The sequence below is a fragment of the Protopterus annectens genome, chromosome 3.part1 (genome assembly GCF_019279795.1).
Source record: "Protopterus annectens isolate FY-2018-M chromosome 3.part1, PAN1.0, whole genome shotgun sequence".
NCBI lineage: Eukaryota > Metazoa > Chordata > Ceratodontiformes > Protopteridae > Protopterus > Protopterus annectens.
In genome coordinates this window covers 1,845,673,300-1,845,693,074 of record NC_056732.1, presented here as the reverse complement: position 1 = coordinate 1,845,693,074, position 19,775 = coordinate 1,845,673,300, and the positions used below count along the sequence as shown (strand labels likewise).

General features: G+C 39.1%; 1 protein-coding gene across 2 annotated transcripts in view; it reads right to left on the bottom strand.

Moving 5' to 3' along the window:
• The window catches only part of LOC122798753 (zinc finger protein 84-like), a 160,611-nt gene extending 141,238 nt beyond the window's left edge, over positions 1 to 19,373 (bottom strand). Inside the window, exons 1-3 of one of the 2 annotated variants that reach the window (XM_044067855.1) lie at positions 19,217 to 19,373; positions 18,141 to 18,225; positions 11,421 to 11,547 (exon numbers count right to left, since the gene is read on the bottom strand). In XM_044067855.1, coding sequence (XP_043923790.1) covers positions 11,421 to 11,547; positions 18,141 to 18,143 — 130 coding nt within the window. In that variant the 5' untranslated portion in view covers positions 18,144 to 18,225; positions 19,217 to 19,373. The remainder of the gene's footprint in view (positions 1 to 11,420; positions 11,548 to 18,140; positions 18,226 to 19,216) is intronic. The other variant, XM_044067854.1, reaches the window with a different exon arrangement.
• Positions 19,374 to 19,775: the final 402 nt, after the last annotated feature.

Sequence of the window (19,775 nt, the reverse complement as noted above, 5' to 3'; positions counted from 1 at the left end):
GTTTTCAGTGATTTGGAATTCAATTAAATGAGGTTTAGTAAAAAAGATTTAGCCTCCATATGGTTAAATACTATAGATTTGCAAACAACCTGATTTTCTGACTTTTTACATAAATGGCAAGACCTCAATTTAGAACGGAGCTTTAATTATGTATGTTTACACATTGACTACTCTAAACTCACTGAGGTTGTTCTAGTTACTGAAGTTGAAAGTCTCCTCCAAGACATTAGATCTAAATTTAGAACTGAGATGTATTTACCAAGGCTGGATGATGTCTATATCAATGTTTCCATGTATGAAAATAGACAAACAATGGAAGATTAAAAATTTGGAGCACGATTATACTGATTTTGAAAATGGCCATATTTTTGTATGGCCACGTACTTCTGTTTGCATTACTGTGAATAAGAACTATGTTGATGCTAACCATAATGCCAGTAATGATGTTAATAAGCATCAAGAAGCAAATGCTGCTGCCATGGGAACAGTGACTGCTTTAGCCGGTGGTTTGCAACCGGATGAAGGCGGGATAAATGACAACCACTGGCAATCATATTTCCACCTCACGAGTATTAAAAGATGTAACAGTTGAAGGATTATTGACCAATGTGAACTTGGGGTGAGACTGAAGGGGAAACCCCCTAGCTGTTTGTTGAATCCTTCTTTTCCGGTGTTACCATTGCCCATAAAGAGTAAGAGTATGCCCCAGGGAGGGCGGTCCATCGGCAGAGACAACAGGAAGTGGAAATCGCCCATGGAACACGACATTTTAGCTGTGAGAGAGAGAAACGAGCTACAGCGGATTGCTAGTAAGTGGACTTATCCTCTACTTGTTTGACTCAGACACAATTGAAGGTTTTAGATAAGGGTCTTTCCTTTATTCCCTCCTGTCCCAAGGTATGTGACATGTTATTACAACTAACACTCTACTCACGGAATGCAATGTTAAAAACCGTCTTTTTGATGAATGTTGAGAGAAACATAAATAGTTTTAAGAGACCTAGTATTTTTTGCCCTACTTTTAGTGCTTCTGTCAATTTGTTTCTGAAGATGTGTAAGCAAGACTACACACAAGGATACATCTAGGTTTTACAATATGACAAAAGATGAACTAATGCTTTAAATGAGCTTAAAAAAAAAAGATTCAATACAGATATGCCCTGCCGATAAAGGTGGGGCTCTTGTGGTTTTGGATCAACAGTTTTATGTGAATAAGATTCAGGATATGCTCTCTGATGTTAATGTGCATTTGACTATCACCACCCCTGCGGTCAACAGAATGGCTAGTTATGTACATAATGAGCTATATGAAATGTTAATGAATCATTTAATAGAGTATGATTTCTATTTATATTCAATGGTCGATAAACCTTTATTAACTATTATTCATGGCCTCCCCAAGGTCCGCAAGAATGTGTGTGATCCTCCCTCATGACCAATAGTATCTGGAGCAGGTTGGTGGACTGAACCTTTATCAATATTCATTGAGCATAAGCTTAGACCAATTGTTGATAGCGCTCCTTCGATTTTAAAAGACACAAAATAATTTTCTTGAAACTTTGTATGATTGTGCAATTCAATTTTGATGTATCTAGGTGTTTTCTAGTTACCTTAGATGTATGCACACTTTTTACTGTCTTTCCTAATTTAAAAGGTGTAGAATTTGTGAGATTATTTCTTCATAAGCACAGTCAATATTCGAGTGACATGATCTATTCGATCTGCTCCCTTCTAGACTTGGTGTTAGAAAATAATGTGTTTGTTTTTGGTGACTGCATTTATCTACAGAAGACTGGCATAGCTATGGGCACTGCTTGTGGAAATAGCTACGCCAATCTTGTTTGTTTTGGTGACTGCATTTATCTACAGAAGACTGGCATAGCTATGGGCACTGCTTGTGGAAATAGCTACACCAATCTTGTTATGGCATGCTGGGAAGAAAATTTTGGTTTTGGTTGCCATAGATTCTCAACACACACGAAGCATTTTAAGCATTTTGTGGATGACATCTTTTTACTGTGGGAGGGACCCGTTGAGTTACTTCAGTTTATACGATATCTTGAGAGCACCACTAGATTTTTGAAGTTTTAGCTCCTGATGCTACAGATTTTTTAGATGTACATTTCATTTAAACAGAGGATGGAGTCTTTGAGAGTAGGCTATATAGGAAGGATCGTTGGTGTAACAATCTTTTGCATCGTACTAGTATGCACCATACACATATTTATCGCAGTGTATCCAGGAGTCAAGCAGTGAGACTAAGACATGGATGATTAGAGGTTTGATGAAGCCTTACATCACTTGTTTGATGGATTCGAGGATAAAGGGCATTCGAGGTATGAGTCGACAACTTCAGCTGGTGATATTAGTGATGCATGCAAACATATTGCTAGACCACATTTTTCCAGTACAGCTCCTAGGAATATGAATAATAGTCAGAGATGCTAAGACAAGGGTTGTTTTGACTTATACAAATGATATAGGGAAGATCTTTGAAATGATACGTAAAAACTGGCCTATTCTTCTATCAGATGATAAGATCAGCACAACAATTGGTCCCTACCCCAGCATTTGCTTTAAAAATAGTCCTTCTCTGAAACACCAGTTATGCTATGGATCTAAGAGAAACCAACATAACAATTATGTTAGGAAAGTGGGGATACATCCTTGTGGGTCTTGTGTGGCTTGTAGCCATGTATCTGGATTAATGACTTTTGTACATCTTTAAAATGGTTATAAGTTTAAACTTCAGTTTTATGCAGATTGTACCAGTAGTAATTTGGTTTATGTAGCTCACTGCAATCAATGTAGGTGTTTTTATGTTGGGAAACCTAACCATATTCTTAAGGAGCATATTTTAGAGCATGTTAGACACATTAGACATGGAGAGGTTAGTAGTACATTATACAGACATATAGCAGTTTTTAGTGAATATCTTTTTAGCTTTTTAGTATTGCAAATAATTAATAGTGATCACAGAGGTGGTAATATTGTGAATAAATATGGATCACTACTTTGCAAGCATATAAGTCTCCTTGTCTGAATGTGAATGTACCTTTAAATCCTCTACTGAGAGCACATAAATTTCAACATTAATTCAATAATTGTTTGCTTTATTAATTGTTTATTCTTGTTGAGTTTTGTATTTTTTATCTTTGCCTGAAGACATGCATTTTAGTAGCACGAAAGCGCTAACACCCAATAATTGTTTTTTATTTAATGGCTGTGTTTGGTTGGTGTATATATTATTTTATTTATAATTTATTAAAAACATTTCTAACAATACATTTAGTCTTTCATTTATGAGCAGCATTCACATAAAAACTACAAATTTACTGGATGCAACACTGAAAGGTATTAATGGTAGAAACATTGCAACATGCCTAAACAGTAAATCTATGTCATGTATCATTTATCGGGTCTATATCAGATAGTCGATGTTCTGCAACTCCGAACACCGCTTTTTGGCATTGAGCTTAAGGCCATGGTTCTGACACCAGTCGTTGGTCTCAGTGAGGCCTTTCTGTAGGATGTCAATATCACTTGATTCATAAGTAGGTACTAGGCTATCAGCCTTAGGGCCTATATAAGCCTAGCCAAAAAGGTTCCCTAGCTTTTGCCACCCAAGAAAATTATTTTCCTGTGCCCCTGTCAAGCAGTGCCACAGAAGTAATCTCTTGGGTGAAGTTTCTATTTCCCATCCAGTCGTCAAGATTTTTCTTAAGGAGGGCCAATGAGGACCTTTGCTTGACATGAATGGGAAGTCTCTGGGATAGCAATCTAGCCCTCCAGCATGTTCTGTTTATTGTGGTGACAAGATTTATGTCCCTGGAGCATGTCTTTCGTACAGATTGGGATTTCATTAAATGTAGCATGTCCAACAGCTCTGGGTTTGACATAGCTTTGTATGTTAGGCAGAGATTGCCTCTGAGTAGGTGATATGCAACAGAGTAGGGAGGTAATAACAGCTCCCAACTTGCAATCATCTGCAAACTTTGTCAGCCAGAGTCCCTTCATGTTGGCCTGGACTTCAGGGAAGTAGATACCAAACAGGAGAGAGGATCCAGGACCAAACCCTGTGGGACTCCACTTGTGACTGGTCGGCAGCTCAGAGCAAATCTGGGTATTGCCATGGAGATTCTATACATAACTATAGAAGGCTTTGTGGTTTTCTTTACTATCTGCTGCAATTCTGTTTTCATAGCTAGCTTTAGAGGATTTGATGAGGGATCTCAATTTTTTGTTGAGGCTGAGAAGGGAGTTTTTCTAGTCTTGGGACTTCACCTTATATCCCATCAGTTTCCTCCTTCTGTTGTAGAGTTTGTTTATGGCAGAGAACCACCAGATTGGCTTCCTTTTTTTTGGAGGAGAGCATCTTGGTTCTATTGGGTATGGCGAGATCCCTGCATTTGTGTAGGTGTTCGTACGGTGTATGATTCAGCGGTCATGCAACTATTCTCCATTTGCATGGGTGCTGTGAAGTTTGTCACTTCTGTTTTTAGGAGCCCAAAGTTAGCTTTGGAGAAGTTTCTCATGGTGGTTACCTTTGCCGGGGGGGTGGGGGGGTGAAAGTGAGATGTGGATTTCCAAGGTGATTAGTTTGTGGTCGAATCTAACCAGGGAGGAGTTGACTATTGGTGTAGAGCAATGGTCGCCCGTGTTAGTAATGACCAGGTCAAGGATGTTGCTACCTTTAGTGGGGGTAAAAATGAGCTGGTCCAGGGCATTGGAATTAATGAATTCCAGGAAACTTTGGGCAAGTGTATAGTTTTCACATTTAATGGAGGAGTAGTTGAAGTCATAAGTTGGACCATAATATTCTTCAGGGAGCTTAGGAACGTGGAGTGTGAGTCTTGGGACATGGTTGGGGACATTAGCAGGCTATGACCCGAATCGTTGTCTTACCCTGAAGTATCTCAGATGCGTTATGTTGGGCTACTAGTTTAGAGGTGTGTGCATCCTTTATGAATATGGAAACACCACCACCTTTGGAGCTTCAGTCCCAAGTTCTGGGGTCGAAAAGTGTGGAATGAGTTACAGCCTGGTAGTGCAGAGGTGCTTTCTGCTGCCTTGAACCAGGTCTCTGTTACGGCACAAAATGTCAATGTTCTCCATTTTAAGAAGTGCTTCGAGCGAGTGCATTTTGAGATTTCGACTTCTAGCGTTGAGGAGCATGACTCTCAGATTGCATTTGTTTGTAGCTGTTATGGTAGTAATTTGGTCTTTGGAACACTGCCTAAAAAAGGCACTATAGGGGTGGCAAGAGCCTTGGCCAGTACCAGAAGCCCAGGGGTGACAGATGCAGGCTATCTCTGGCAAAGCATGTCATCCCAGGCAGATACTGGATCCCCTTAGAATGACAACAGAAACTTATCCAGTTGCTGAAATCAATCCTTTTCTGCTTCTACTGTGGTATCAGTCTGCATGTGTCATAGGTAGGTACTAGGCTTTTGGCCCTAGGGCCTATATAAGCCTAGCCAAAAAGGTACCCTGGCTTTCGCCACCCAAGAAAATTATTTTCCTGTGCCCTTGTCAAGCAGAGCCACAGAGGTGTTCCCCATGGTGAATTTCCTATTTTCCATCCAATCATCAAGATTTTTCTTGAAGAGTGCTTATGAGGAGCTTTGCTTGATATAGATAGGTAGCTTGTTCCAAAGTATGGGAGGTCTCTGGGACAGGAATCTATTCCTCCAGCATGTTCTGTTTATTGTGGTGACAAGGTTTAGGTCCCTAGAGCGTGTAGCTCAGAGGGATTGGGATTTCTTTAAGTGGAGCATGTCCAACAGCTCTGGGTTTGACATAGCTTTGTACGTTAGGCAGAGATTGCTTCTCAGTAGGAGATATGCGACAGGGTAAAGCTGGAGTTTTTTGAGACAGTCTGCGTAGAGCATTTGTTTGATGTCAGTAATCCTCTTCGTGAGGTATTTCTGTGGCTTTTCCAGTTGTTGCAGATATCTTGTGTGGTACATACCAAAAAGGGCTTTGTACTCTATAATGGGTCTAATGAGTGACAAGAAGAGGGGAACAACAACCTCATTTTTCCTGGATGAGAAATCTTTTGTGATGAAGTGTGCCATGTAGAAAGATTTCCAGACTACTGTGGCAATGCGATTATCAAAGGAAACTACTGTCCACCTGTTTCCCAAGGTCTCTTATCACACTTTTGGTGTTAAGTAGACTACCACCTATGCTGGTAGCTCATGGGTACAGAGTTTTTACCAAAGGGGATGACAATGCACTTTTTGGCATAGAGCTTGAGGCCATGGCTTTGACACCAGGCATCTGTCTCAGTGAGTCACTTTTGCAGGATGTCCACATCATTAGGAGTTTCGATTATGGCTCCTAGTTTGCAGTCATCTGTAAAACTTCATTAGCTAAAGACCTTCTGTGTTAGCCTATACCTCAGAAAATTAGATACCAAACAGGACAGGACCCAGTACTGAACCCTGTGGTACTCCACTTGTCACTGGTATGAAGTCGGATTTGGAGTCTGCTACTTTCACAGTGTGGGTTCTGTCAGTGAGCCAGTTGACAACCCATCTTGTGACATAGGGATTTATACCTAGTTTAGTAAGTTTATCTATAATTCTAGAGTGGGGGATGGTGTCAAAAGCTTTGACAAGATCTAGACAGGCTGTGTGAACCATCTTACCCTCATCTACGGCTTTGGTGACGGCTTCAAAGAAGTCTATCAGGTTTAGGAGACACGATCTGCCTTTTACAAACCTGAACTGGGTGGGGTCCGGAGTTTGGAGATCACCAATGTCTTTGTTTATAAGTTCCATAATGATACGTTCCATGGCCTTGCAGACCAGTCTCGTTAGGCTAATGGGACAGTAGTTCCAAGGGTCCATGGTGGCTTCCCCTTTGTGGATTGGGATTACCGTCGCTGTGCGCCATTCAGTGGCCACATAGCCTGAGGTGAGGCTATGACTGAACATGGTCCTCAGATGGGGTGCCAGTTCATTCTGTAATTCATGTAGCACGCAGCCTGGGATGTTGTCAGGTCCCATGGATACTGTGTTCTTGGCTTTGGAGAGTGTGGCTTTTACCTGTGCAGCCATGATTACAGGAACTTACATTCTTCTGGTATAGAGATGGGCCCTTTAGGGGTTGAGAGGGGGGTAAGGTTAGCACTGAGCCTATCTGCCAGGATGTTGGCAATATCAGTTGGTCCTGTATATTTAGTGCCATTGTGCTGTAACTCAGAGCAGATCTGAGTGTTGCCATTGAGATTCTTGACATAGCTATAGAATGCTTTGTGGTTGTTTTTAGAATCAGTGGCGATTTTGTTTTTGTAGCTACCTTTGGAGGATTTTATGAGGGATCTCAGCTTCTTACTGAGGCTGACCAGGGAGCTCCTCCACTCATGGGATTTTACTCTCTTTTGCAACAGTTTCTTCCTTCTGTTGTGCAGTTTGTTTATGGCAGGGGACCACCAGATTGGCTTCCTTTTTTTTGAGGATAGCATCTTGGTTCTGTTTGGGATAGCATGATCCATGCACTCATGTAAGTGCTTATAGAGTGCATTTGTGTAGGATTCAGCAGTTGTAATTGTATTGTCCATCTGCATGGGTGTCATGACGTTCACCACTTGTCTTAAGAAGCATGAAGTTGCCTCTGGAGAAATTTTTTACTGTGGTTTTCTTAATGGGATGTGGGGGCGGGATGTGGATATCAAGGGTGATAAGCTTATGGTCAGATCGGACCAACGAGGAGTTGACTTCAGGTGTGGAACACCGGTCACTCATGTTGGTAATGACTAGGTCTAGGATATTATTGTCCCTGGTGGGGGTGTGGATAAGTTGATCTAGGGCATTGGAGTTTATGAATTCCAGAAAGCGTTGAGCTAAGGAGTTGGTACACGAGTAGTTTTCCCAGTTAATGGTGGTTGTCAGTATACATGAGGCAGTTGCTACATTGTCTCAGGATGCCCAAGTTCACCAGGTTAATAGGAGAAAGTACAGGGAACTGACCTTTAGACATGCCTGGAGGGGGTGGTCATTAATAATAATAAGTACTGGAGCTGTTTCCTTGCAGAAATTTTAGTGCTGGTAGCACTTTTGTGTGCTACAATAATTTCTACAAGAAGTCTGGTAAAGTGCTAGACTAATAAGCTAGTAAAAGTGCAGGAGAGGAGAGTTGAAGAGCAGACTTTGGCACCGCTCAGAAGCTTTCAAATAGTCCTGGATACAGCAAATCTGTACCTGGACTAGACTAGTTACAGAAAAGGTGGCAAACAAGCACAAACATGGGCTTTTAAGCCAGAAAGTTGAAAGAGATAGAAAAACTGCCCAAATGGCCAATAAACTACAATTTCTGGGCCAGAAACCACTCCTCTTGTGGTAGATAGGCTATTTAGTACTTACCACTCCCACTGATAAGCTAAAAGGCTTCCCTCCAACACAGAAACGTAGTACTAAAAACAATTCAAGTGCAGTGCATGCTAGCACACTGTGCAAGCTAGTACACAAGTGTGAAGCAGTATTAAAGCAAATGCAGTTTAAATAAATGCAATTTATTCAAAATATATTCTGAACTGAATTCAATTATTGTTTTAGTCAACTCTGAACAGTTAAAAAGTGCCCAATATACTTATCAGCTGAGAAGCACACTCAGTCAGAGCACAGGGAGATTCTAGCAATGAGCAGAAGATAATTCAAGGTTATTGACACCAGACTGGGAGGAGTGTCCCAGATCAAATTTACAGTAGGGGCGGGCAACTGTAAAGCCACGAAGTATAAGAAGAAGACACCAATGGGGGGGAACTAAATCAGCTATATGATACACTCCTTGGCAGGAAATTAGAACAAACAGCTGTTGCAAATGGAGAACATTCCCAGTGAATATGTTACACAGCTGTTGCAAATGGAGAACATTCCCAGTGAATATGTTACACAGCTGTTGCAAATGGAGAACATTCCCAGTGAATATGTTACACAGCTGTTGCAAATGGAGAACATTCCCAGTGAATATGTTACACAGCTGTTGCAAATGGAGAACATTCCCAGTGAATATGTTACACAGCTGTTGCAAATGGAGAACATTCCCAGTGAATATGTTACACAGCTGTTGCAAATGGAGAACATTCCCAGTGAATATGTTACACAGCTGTTGCAAATGGAGAACATTCCCAGTGAATATGTTACACAGCTGTTGCAAATGGAGAACATTCCCAGTGAATATGTTACACAGCTGTTGCAAATGGAGAACATTCCCAGTGAATATGTTACACAGCTGTTGCAAATGGAGAACATTCCCAGTGAATATGTTACACAGCTGTTGCAAATGGAGAACATTCCCAGTGAATATGTTACACAGCTGTTGCAAATGGAGAACATTCCCAGTGAATATGTTACACAGCTGTTGCAAATGGAGAACATTCCCAGTGAATATGTTACACAGCTGTTACAAATGGAGAACATTTCCAGTGAATATGTTACACAGCTGTTACAAATGGAGAACATTTCCAGTTAATACCTTACACACAGTGAAACTAGCTAGAAAAGATTTGCAAACAGTGTGACAGTAGAAACCTTATTTATCAGGCCTTGTGAGGCAAAAATTTCAGTACAACCGTGCAGATTAGTTTATAGCTATAAAATACAGTAAAAAGTATGCAACACACAACAAAAGTGCTATAAATATCTAGAATAAGCAATAATTAGTAAAAATAAGCAAAAAAACAACAAAAAAAAAAAAACAGGATACTCAGTGTTGTATATCGAGTCTATATTATTTCTTCAACAGCTTAGGTTGTCGAATGCACAATGATTGACACCTAAGTATCAAAGTTTCAAAATCGCGAATGGACATATAAGCAAATTCTTTCCTCGGGAAAGAATTTGCTTGGCCGTTATCGGGGATTTGCCCTTTCCCCAATGTAGCGCAATCTCGGAGTTGGTATATTTAGTTGGGGGGGTGTGGGGGGCAAAGTCCCCCATATTTAGGTGGAAAAGTTAATTTTATTTCCGGATGGTCTAGTGAATTCCTTCCCAAGGAAAGAATTCACTTATATGGCCCAGTTGCGATTTTGAAACTTCAACGCTTAGGTGTCGATCATTGAGCATTCGACAGCCTAAGCTGTTGAAGAAATAATATAGAACCTATATATCACATATCAAAGTTTTGCTCAGTACCCCTCCTCCAATTAGCTCTGTGTGAAATGGCAGAAGCACTCACAAGGTAACTTCTTAAGTAACAGAAGTTGAAATCACTTAAAAAAAAAAAAAAAAAAAAGATTGAAAGAACCAATGAGGTGCTTATTCCAAGCCATAGTCTAGGTAACCCCAATCAGCCAATGACCTTAAACACTCCACTCTCACTGAAGTGTAAAATGGCTTTTGCTAAACTAAGATGGCCTGGAAAATGTGCTCAGACACACAGCCTCTGCAAATAAACAACTAGGCCCAGAAACACAATCCTGAATATGGACAATGCTACAGCTACTACCTATACTACTTGGGCAGAAAACACTACAGAAATGTTTATCACAGCAGAAAAACAGCAGTGAGCCTTTAATTGAAAGTTTTAAACAGATAAAATAGCAAGGAGACTCTAGAGAATGTTTTTAACTACAAACAAATCAGTTATATGATACCCTCCTTGACAGCAGGAAATCAGAACAAACAAACAGATGTTTAACAAATGAAGAACATTTCCAGTTGAAAACTCGCTAGAAAAGATTTACAAACAGTGTGCCAGTAAACACCTTACTTATCAGGCCCTGTGTGGCAAACAATTTTAGTACAACCGTGCAGATTAGTTTAGAGCTATAAAATACAGTAAAAAGTATGCAGTAAACAATAAAAGTGCTATAAATATCTAGAATAAGCAATAACTAGTAAAATAAGCAAATAATAGGATACTTAATGTTATATATCACAGATCAGAGTTTTGCTCAGTGCTCCTCCTCCAATTAGCTCTGTGTGAAATGGCACTTGGACACTAAAGTTGCTGTTTTGGTCATTTTTTTCCATTTCCCTTGTGGCAACTGTCATTTTTTTGGTTGGAGTTTTATTTATTGCCACTTTAGTGTGGCTTGGTTTGTGTTTTAGTATGAAAAAAACACAGAAAAAAATTAGGAAGCACACAGAATTATAATGCTCAGAACGAAACCAACATTTCAGCACATCCTTGTACTGATTTTATGATTTCAACATGCACAATATTATTACTTGTATATGTACCTCTTCAAGAAAGGGTATAACTCTAAGAATGGTGTCTTGCCTGTGTAATGTTGAAAAATGGTTCACTGCATTATCATGTTACTAAGTGAATCCTTTGGAAAATATACTGGTTTATCATTTATGACTTAATACTATACCACAAATAAATATGAATAACGTGAATGCTGCACTGCAGAGATATATGAATAATATCTGAATCTGTATAAAGATACAACTCTGAGAATTCCTTACCAACATCTATCATGTGATCGAAGTTCTGCACCATCACTTCCTGGTGTAGCTTCTTCTCCTTTTCACTCAGCATCTCCCACTCCTCCCTTGAAAATTCAACAGCAACATCTTCAAAACTTTCTGGGACCTGAAAACACAAATAATTTATTTGTTCTGCAGTTCACTGTGTAAACTGATGAAATTACTTTGTTTCACCAAGCAACTTAACAACTGTGTCAGAACTAGTTAAAGATGCCCTACTTGTCAGTTAACAACTGTGTCAAAACTAGTTAAAGATGCCCTACTTGTCAGTTAACAACTGTGTCAGAACTAGTTAAAGATGCCCTAGTTGTCAGTTAACAACTGTGTCAAAACTAGTTAAAGATGCCCTTGTTGTCAGTTAACAACTGTGTCAAAACTAGTTAAAGATGCCCTAGTTGTCAGTTAACAACTGTGTCAAAACTAGTTAAAGATGCCCTAGTTGTCAGTTAACAACTGTGTCAAAACTAAAGATGCCCTAGTTGTCAGTTAACAACTGTGTCAGAACTAGTTAAAGATGCCCTACTTGTCAGCTAACAACTGTGTCAGAACTGATTAAGGTGCCCTGTTGCCAATTTGTTAAAAGTAATTAATTTCCTTTCTTCCTATTTAGTGATGGTTTGTGAAAATGCAGATTCAGGAGTGAATTTATAACAAGAATGATCAGATGTTCTCATTTACTCCCAATATAACAATTTATATGCAAGTATAAAAACCAATACAAGCCATGCTGACATTTCTATAACAAATGTGCATTTATAAAATGGATAAAGGACAGTGACCAATAAGACTGTTATTTACCCGTGCATCAATTCCATTCTACTGCATAACAGTTAATTAGTACAGGCTACACAGACTACACATTTAGTCATAAGATGCCATCTTCCTCACAGCCTTTAAAATCCCACTATCACCCATTTTACTCCATCACTAACAATGGCCTGCATTTCAAGAAACCTGTTAACTTCAACATAACTTTAACAGAAAAAGATAGAAAACACCTTCAAAATGGGGAAAAGAAGCACATGAGTGTCAGTAAAATATGATTTAGTGATGATAATTCATATATATATATATATATATATATATATATATATATATATATATATATATATAAATAATGTTAGTAATGACTAAGTCAGGGAAATGCACTACTGACTGCAGAGGACTGTGTCAGAGAGTCTGAGGTAGGAAGGCGGTCTGGAAAAGGTGAGTAAACCATTCCTTTAGCAATTAATAAGTAACAGTTGCCTCTGGAGCTATATTAGGGTGGCTACTCCCCGAAGAAGTAGATTTCCCATCATCCAGGTCAACAGAGAATAAGATGCAGAGTTCTAAATAAAGGATTAAGGCAGACCTGACAGGAGGCAGAGCGATTGCCTAAGCCTTGGAGTCTGAAAGTGGAGGACAGGTCTGTACTGCATGTAAGAGTTCTAAAGTGAAGGTGCTCACACTGTGTCAGCACTGCAAACACACTAAAAAGTTGCTTGGATTTGTTACAGTGCGGAGAAAGAGCGAGGGATATAACCTCAATACCCTAGTAGACTAACTGCTGTATAAAGTACTGTTTGATTTAACAAACAGCTATCATTTGCTAAATAGTTTATTTATTTATTTTACATTTGTTGACCGGGATAGTCCGACTGGATACATGTCCATTTTCAGTGGATGCCCGGGGAGAAAGCTCCAGATAACACAGATAGAACATAACAGATATGAGTCAAACATATTTACAAAGCCCTCTAGTAGGTACTCACAATATAGACAGTGAGTAACAGTATACAAAAACAACAGGTTGCAGCAAGCTATTATGAGCAAGAGATGCATACAATATTAATTTAAATAAGGCATTGAATAAGTAGTGATTAATCAGGGTTAGTACAGGGACAAAGCCTGTGCTCTTTAAATTCTGTTTGAGGAACAGTTAAGTATAACATTTTATTATGGCCGTTTACCAAATAACATTTTTCATTGGCTGAAAGAAGCCAATTTTAATTGGTTTCAAACAAAGAAAATAAAACTGTACGTGCTGATGCAGCTTGAAGCTCTTAGTTACAGGCTTAATTTCTGAGCTAATTTCTCATGAATTGATAAAAAGCTGTTTATCACAGCAATGTCTGAAATGTGTTATTCTAAAGGAGTCCAAGTTGGTTTTCCACATAATAGAAAGGAGTTTTATCCTTAAAGTTGCAGATAACATGCTCCAAACTGAGTGACAAGCTGAGTACTGAAATTATAAAACAGGGGAACTGTTAAACAATGTGTCCAGCAGAAATTTGTACTCTGCAAACAAATCATTCCTGCAGTAAAAAGGTTTGCTTTCAAGAACATTTAAACACATTTGTGCCCGTACAGGAATTTTTTATGGGAAAGTAATCCTTGTGGCAGTGAGAAAGGTTGACTTGAAGAAAGTGAAACAGTTTTTTTCCCATTCACTGAACTTTTCTTGGGCAGCCAAAATGTGGGTGTACCTGCTTTTTTCTGTTGGCAAACATTTTGCTATTATTATTATTGTTATGGAGAAATACTCTTAATAAAATGTTGTGCTTTTGTGCATTTTCAAGGATACCTAATTTTGCTAAATTACCCTGTGCCAGCCTGACTTGTAATTGCAGTTAAGAAGTACAAATTAAACATGTAGATACACATATGTTACTGTCCAGTGCTGTCCACCAACCCAAAGCACATTTTGAAACTGTAGCTAGACCCTTAAGTAAATAATGCAAGTAAAAGTCTAGAAATTCTGCCTGCAAGAAACTATAAAAGGTCAATCCCTGTCATCAAACAAAGGAATTTTTCACAGTGACCATATGTCTACTGCATGGCAAGAGGTTTTAGAAGAATGTCTGTTGTTAACTGAAATAGCAAATTATAAGTCAGATGTGCACGTACCTAGGGCTAATAATTTCTTTGCCTACAAAAAACTGTAAATGTTAGCATCTGAAATGGTTTGTTCCTCAATGTGTCATGTTGTATGTATGTTTGTATGGCCATGGTGAAAGGTATGTTTATCTATGTGACCATCTTAGGTGTCTAAAAATAATCACATCCCCACAGTCCCCTTTAGTTTGAATGTCATTAACCAATATTTATACAAAAATTTCCCTATCGTATTCCTCTTCAGTACGAGTGCATGCATGTTGTGTCACCATCCTGCAGTTTTAAAATAACTCCCTTGCTGTACTGCCCTTTAGTAGGAATGTATTACTGCCCCAGGTTTATATAATACCCTGATATGTACACTCAACTTCAGACTGAATAAGTCACTTCTCCAGGTTCCTACAAGAAGCTTCCTATTTGTATTCCCTTCCTATGTGGCTGTGCATGTATATAAGTATGTGACCAGCTCAGATACCTAAAATAACTCTATAATTCCATTTTTAGGTCTGCATCAGTGCTCAGAATTTTCTGTAATAATTTGCTATGTATACACACCTTTAACTTGTATAAGTCACTACCACTGGTGACTGCAAAAACCCACTACCCACACTGCATTTTAGCCTGTGTGTATTAATGCCTAAGATTTTTACAGTAATCTTTACCTATTCTCTATTTTAGACTGTGTTACTTCAACAAGTTTTCATAATAGCTGACGTGTGCCACTGTTCTGGAATCTCCACTTAATTTCATTCTGTACCATCCAAAAGGACCATCTTTGCAAGTTCCCACTGTCTTCCCCTAGTGACATAAATCCATAACCGAGGTGACCCCAGAAGTGTGCAAAGTACCCTAAGTAAAGCAGTAAAGCCAGACCAGTGAGCTATAAACTGAGAACACTATCTATGCCCCCAAACTGTGTAAAGTACACTAAGGAAGAGTGTCATCCCCCTCCCCATAACACTATCTATGCCCCCAAACTGTGTAAAGTACACTAAGGAAAAGTGTCAGCCCCCTCCCCGTAACACTATCTATGCCCCCAAACTGTGTAAAGTACACTAAGGAAGAGTGTCAGCCCCCTCCCCGTAACAGTGTAACACTTCATCTCTGTCCCAAAACTTTGTAAAGTACTCCAAGTAAGAGGGTCAGGCCATATCAGGCAGCAGCAGGATAATCTCCCCTCAATAACAACGTAGCATTTTATCTGTGCCCCAAAACTGTATAAGGTACTTTGAGTAAGGCAGTAAGGACTAACTAGTGAGGTATACATCAGCAGCATAATGTACCCTCAGGAACAATGTAACACTTTATTTATGTCCCCAAACTGTGTAAAGTACCCTGAGTAAGACAGCCAGCCCTTACAGTGAAATGTGCAGCATCATATAATCTCCCTAATGTAACACTGTATCACATTATCTGTGCCACAAAACTGTGTAAAGGACTCTAAGTAAGGCAGTTGTGTCTCATCAGTGAACATAACAGTAATGTCATAATCTCCCACTGTAACACTGTGTGTGTCCCAGAACTGTGTAAGGTACTCTGTGCTGCTGATGTACAGTTCACTGCTGAGGCCTGATTTAACAATCCCCAGTAACAATATAACACTATGTGTGTCTCAGAACTGTGCGAGGTACTCTGTGCTGCTGATGTACAGATCACTGCTGAGGCCTGATTTAACAATCCCCAGTAACAATGTAACACTACATGCGTCCCAGAACTGTGTAAGGTACTCTGTGATGCTGATGTACAGTTCACTGCTGAGGCCTGATTTAACAATCCCCAGTAGCAATATAACACTATGTGTGTCTCAGAACTGTGCGAGGTACTCTGTGCTGCTGATGTACAGATCACTGATGAGGCCTGACTTAATCTTCCTCCAGTAACAATGTAACACTTTATGTGTGCCCCAAAACTGTGTAAAGTACTTTGAGTAAGATGGTCAGGCCTTATCAGTGAAATACACAGCTGCTGCATCTCCCCATTTCCTGTCATGAAAGCACAAGCACATTCCCCATCCTGTTTTCATGAGATGTAGCTTCCCCCTATTTTGTCACCTCCTGTGTCAGCTGATACAGCACCCCTCTATGACTGTGTGTTCAGTCACAGAGTCCATCCTCAGTATGCATTGCTTTTCCCTGGTCACTCCTTCTCCATACTCTATCATACAATATTGATTCCATGTTCATAGTCTGTGCAGAGGACATGACCCGTGCGTTCATTGGCAACAATTTCCATACAGACCTATTCTCTGTAATATAGCAGTTATTCACTACAATCTCTGTGCTGTTAGTCCATCCTGCCTGGCACCCTTACAGTGACAGTCTACAGAAATTGTACACTTCTGTATTCATCAGAGTCCATTCTTCAAATGTCCCCAAAATTAATGGAAGTTTTTCTGCCTGATAACTGCAGGATTCACCCCACCCCTTGCTATGCAGAAACACTATTAAAGTTCAAGTCTTGTGAAGGCCAAACCATTTATAAGGTGTTAAAGCATCAGCTATTGGATGTCCTAGTATCTCCACCAAACTGCCAAGAACCAGAGGGTGGAAACATACAGCTCTGGTGCTCCGCACACGCCCACTGCCTTCAAACAGTCTAAAAGTGCACCGTTGGCTATTCTCCCATACTTCCTACTCACCATTACAATCCCAGTCCCCACCCTCACCCTGCAATGGCAAAACCAAAAACAATAAATATTTGTATAAAGAAATTGAAATTCATGTCTCACTGCAGCTCTCATGTGTGTTATATCCCCAGTTATAAATTGTGACATGTACCTCATGTTCATTTATTATGTGGGGAAGACAGAGAAAGTTACAAAATATGCCAACACATGCACGCTAGGAGCAAATGATAGCAACAATACTCTGTCTAAACATGGTCCTGTACGTCTGTACGTTTCTTTTTTGTGTTAGAGAAGGTTCTACATCAGGATAGGGGGCATACCTCTCAACTTTCCAGATTTTCACAGAATGTCCAGATTTTTGCTTCATATTTTTGGTCTATTCCTCATACAATTTGCAGTTTTCTGGAAAATCACTGGAGACTGAAGTCACTAAATAATGACAGACATGTAAGTTTCAGACTTTATATCCTTCAGAAAATGTATGGTAACACAAAACCTGTTATTCTAGCAACTTTCTAGCAAGAGCAATATTCAAAATCTGCTGCTATTTTTGGGCTTTTGTCTCCCCACCCCCATTATTTTTGGATTTGTGGATTTGTCCAGATTTCTTGCTCTAAGAGGTTGAGAGGTATATAGGATGGTAACTGGTAAAATAATTTACTCAAATACAAACTATTTTGTCAACTGGAATTAGCTGCTGGTAGACCACCAGGGTTCAAAGATTATGTGTCCATCAATTATATTTTAAAGCGAGACACAGAGGGGAAATCATCTTTCCTGGTAGTTTTTGATCACATGGCTTGGTGTGTATTCTGTAAATGTTTCCCTTCCTGTGTGTTTTGTCACATTAATGAAGTCTATTCATTTAGATGAAAGCACTCAATAAATTAGATAGTAAATTAGTTCCGGTTGGTCAGACTGTTATTTTCATTGGTTTTGCATGTTTCAGTCTGGTTGACTGTATTTTATTTTTTTGTTTTATTTTATTTTTACTTCTTTTATTACTTTTTTATAAAACATGTCAGCACTGTCCATGACTCACTAGATTTAAGCACATTAGCTTGGTGTATCCTGAAGCTTCAGTCTCAGTGCTGCTAATTTTAACTATCAAAAGTTTGACTTTTAATTACACAACTATACCAGATGTTTATATATTATGTGAGTCCATCAAGTCATAAAAATAGTTTTTCCTTTACCATATCAGAGTCGCCACTTTATACCATCTGCTTTCAGCATGACGGTCTGTACCATAGTCTGTGTACAGGAGAAATCTAGAAATTTCTAACAAAAAAAAAAAAAAAGAATTATAAATATATATATATATATATGAAGTGACTTAAAAAAGCACTTTCAGGTTTTAATAGGCATAATAGTAAGGTACACATCTGTAACAGTAGGTTTCCTTGGTAAATGTGTCAAAGGCAGCTGACCAAAAATGTAGTCTGCAGTATATTAGTGTCACTACTTGATACGGACTTTGGACAGTCTCAACAAAATTTATTTGCTAGATTTTCTAGCATAATAAAAGCATATATTCATCAATAAATATATAAACCATTGGAGGTGTTAAGATTGCTGAATAAAAAATATCCTGGTATGATAGGGACAGAGTTCAATTCTGGTTTTACCTTTTTGTGATCCTTTGCAGTGCTGCTTTAAACCAAACAAACAATTATTCACAGCAAAGCAATTTCCAGTGAAGCATTTACTGCACTCTGCATCATTTATCTCCAGCTTTAACAGCCTGGCTCTGTCCCCACCAACACAAACTACACAGATCAGAATCAACAGTATGCTGTCTGTTACAAATCAGGATCCGATGCATATCAAAACCATACCTCTCAACCTCTTAGTGCAAGAAATCTGGACAAAGCCTGAGGAAATGGGGGGACAAAGGACCAAAAATAGGGACAGATTTTAAATAGTGCTCTTATAAATGTAGAAAGTTGCAGCAGTCATAGATTTTGTGTTACCATACATTTTCTGAAGGATATGAAGTCTCAAACTCAAATGCACATCATTATTTAGTGACTTCAGTCCTCAGATCACCCCAGTGATTTGCCAGATAACCACAAATTTTATGAGAAATAGACTAAAAATAAGAGGCACAAATCTGGACAGTTGAGAGGTAAGAAGAGCAGATCTTTATTTTACAAAAGTTCCCTCTACAGCTCCCTTAAGAAGAAAAGCCACAAGAACACAAACTACACCATTCATAAACAAAAGGCCAACTGTCACAAAAAGCAGGTTTTCTCATTAGCTCAGTTCTTACCTCCAATTTCATGATGCAGTGCACTATTCAGGAAGTGAAGCAGCTACTGCTTGCAAGAGATACAAACCAGAAGAATGATAAACAGACACACAAATCTAAGTATTTCCGTATGTCTGCACAAAAAACAAACCTGTGTAACTCAACTTTCCAGTTACTCTCTTCCTGTCCTCCTGTGAAATATATCCCCACAGCATGCAGGCACCCTGATTAATATTCATGACATAAAGCTGTGAGAATATTGAGTGGGGAGGGAATGATATAAATAATTAATGAGATGGGCTGGCTCATTCAGGTCCAACTTCACATTGCTAGTTGCTAGGACTCAGGAGTGACAAGTTGAATTTTTGCTGCACACAGAGCATACTTCTAAATCTCCTAGTGCATGAAATCTGGACAAAAGTCTGATAAAATTGGGGAGAAAGGCTCAGAAATAGAGACTTTTTTTTTAAATATTGGTCTTCTAAACTTAGAAAGCTACTAGAGTAATAGCATTTGTTTTAACATACATTTAATGGATTAGAAGCTTGAAACTCAGATGTTGTGCAAGTCATTATTTAGT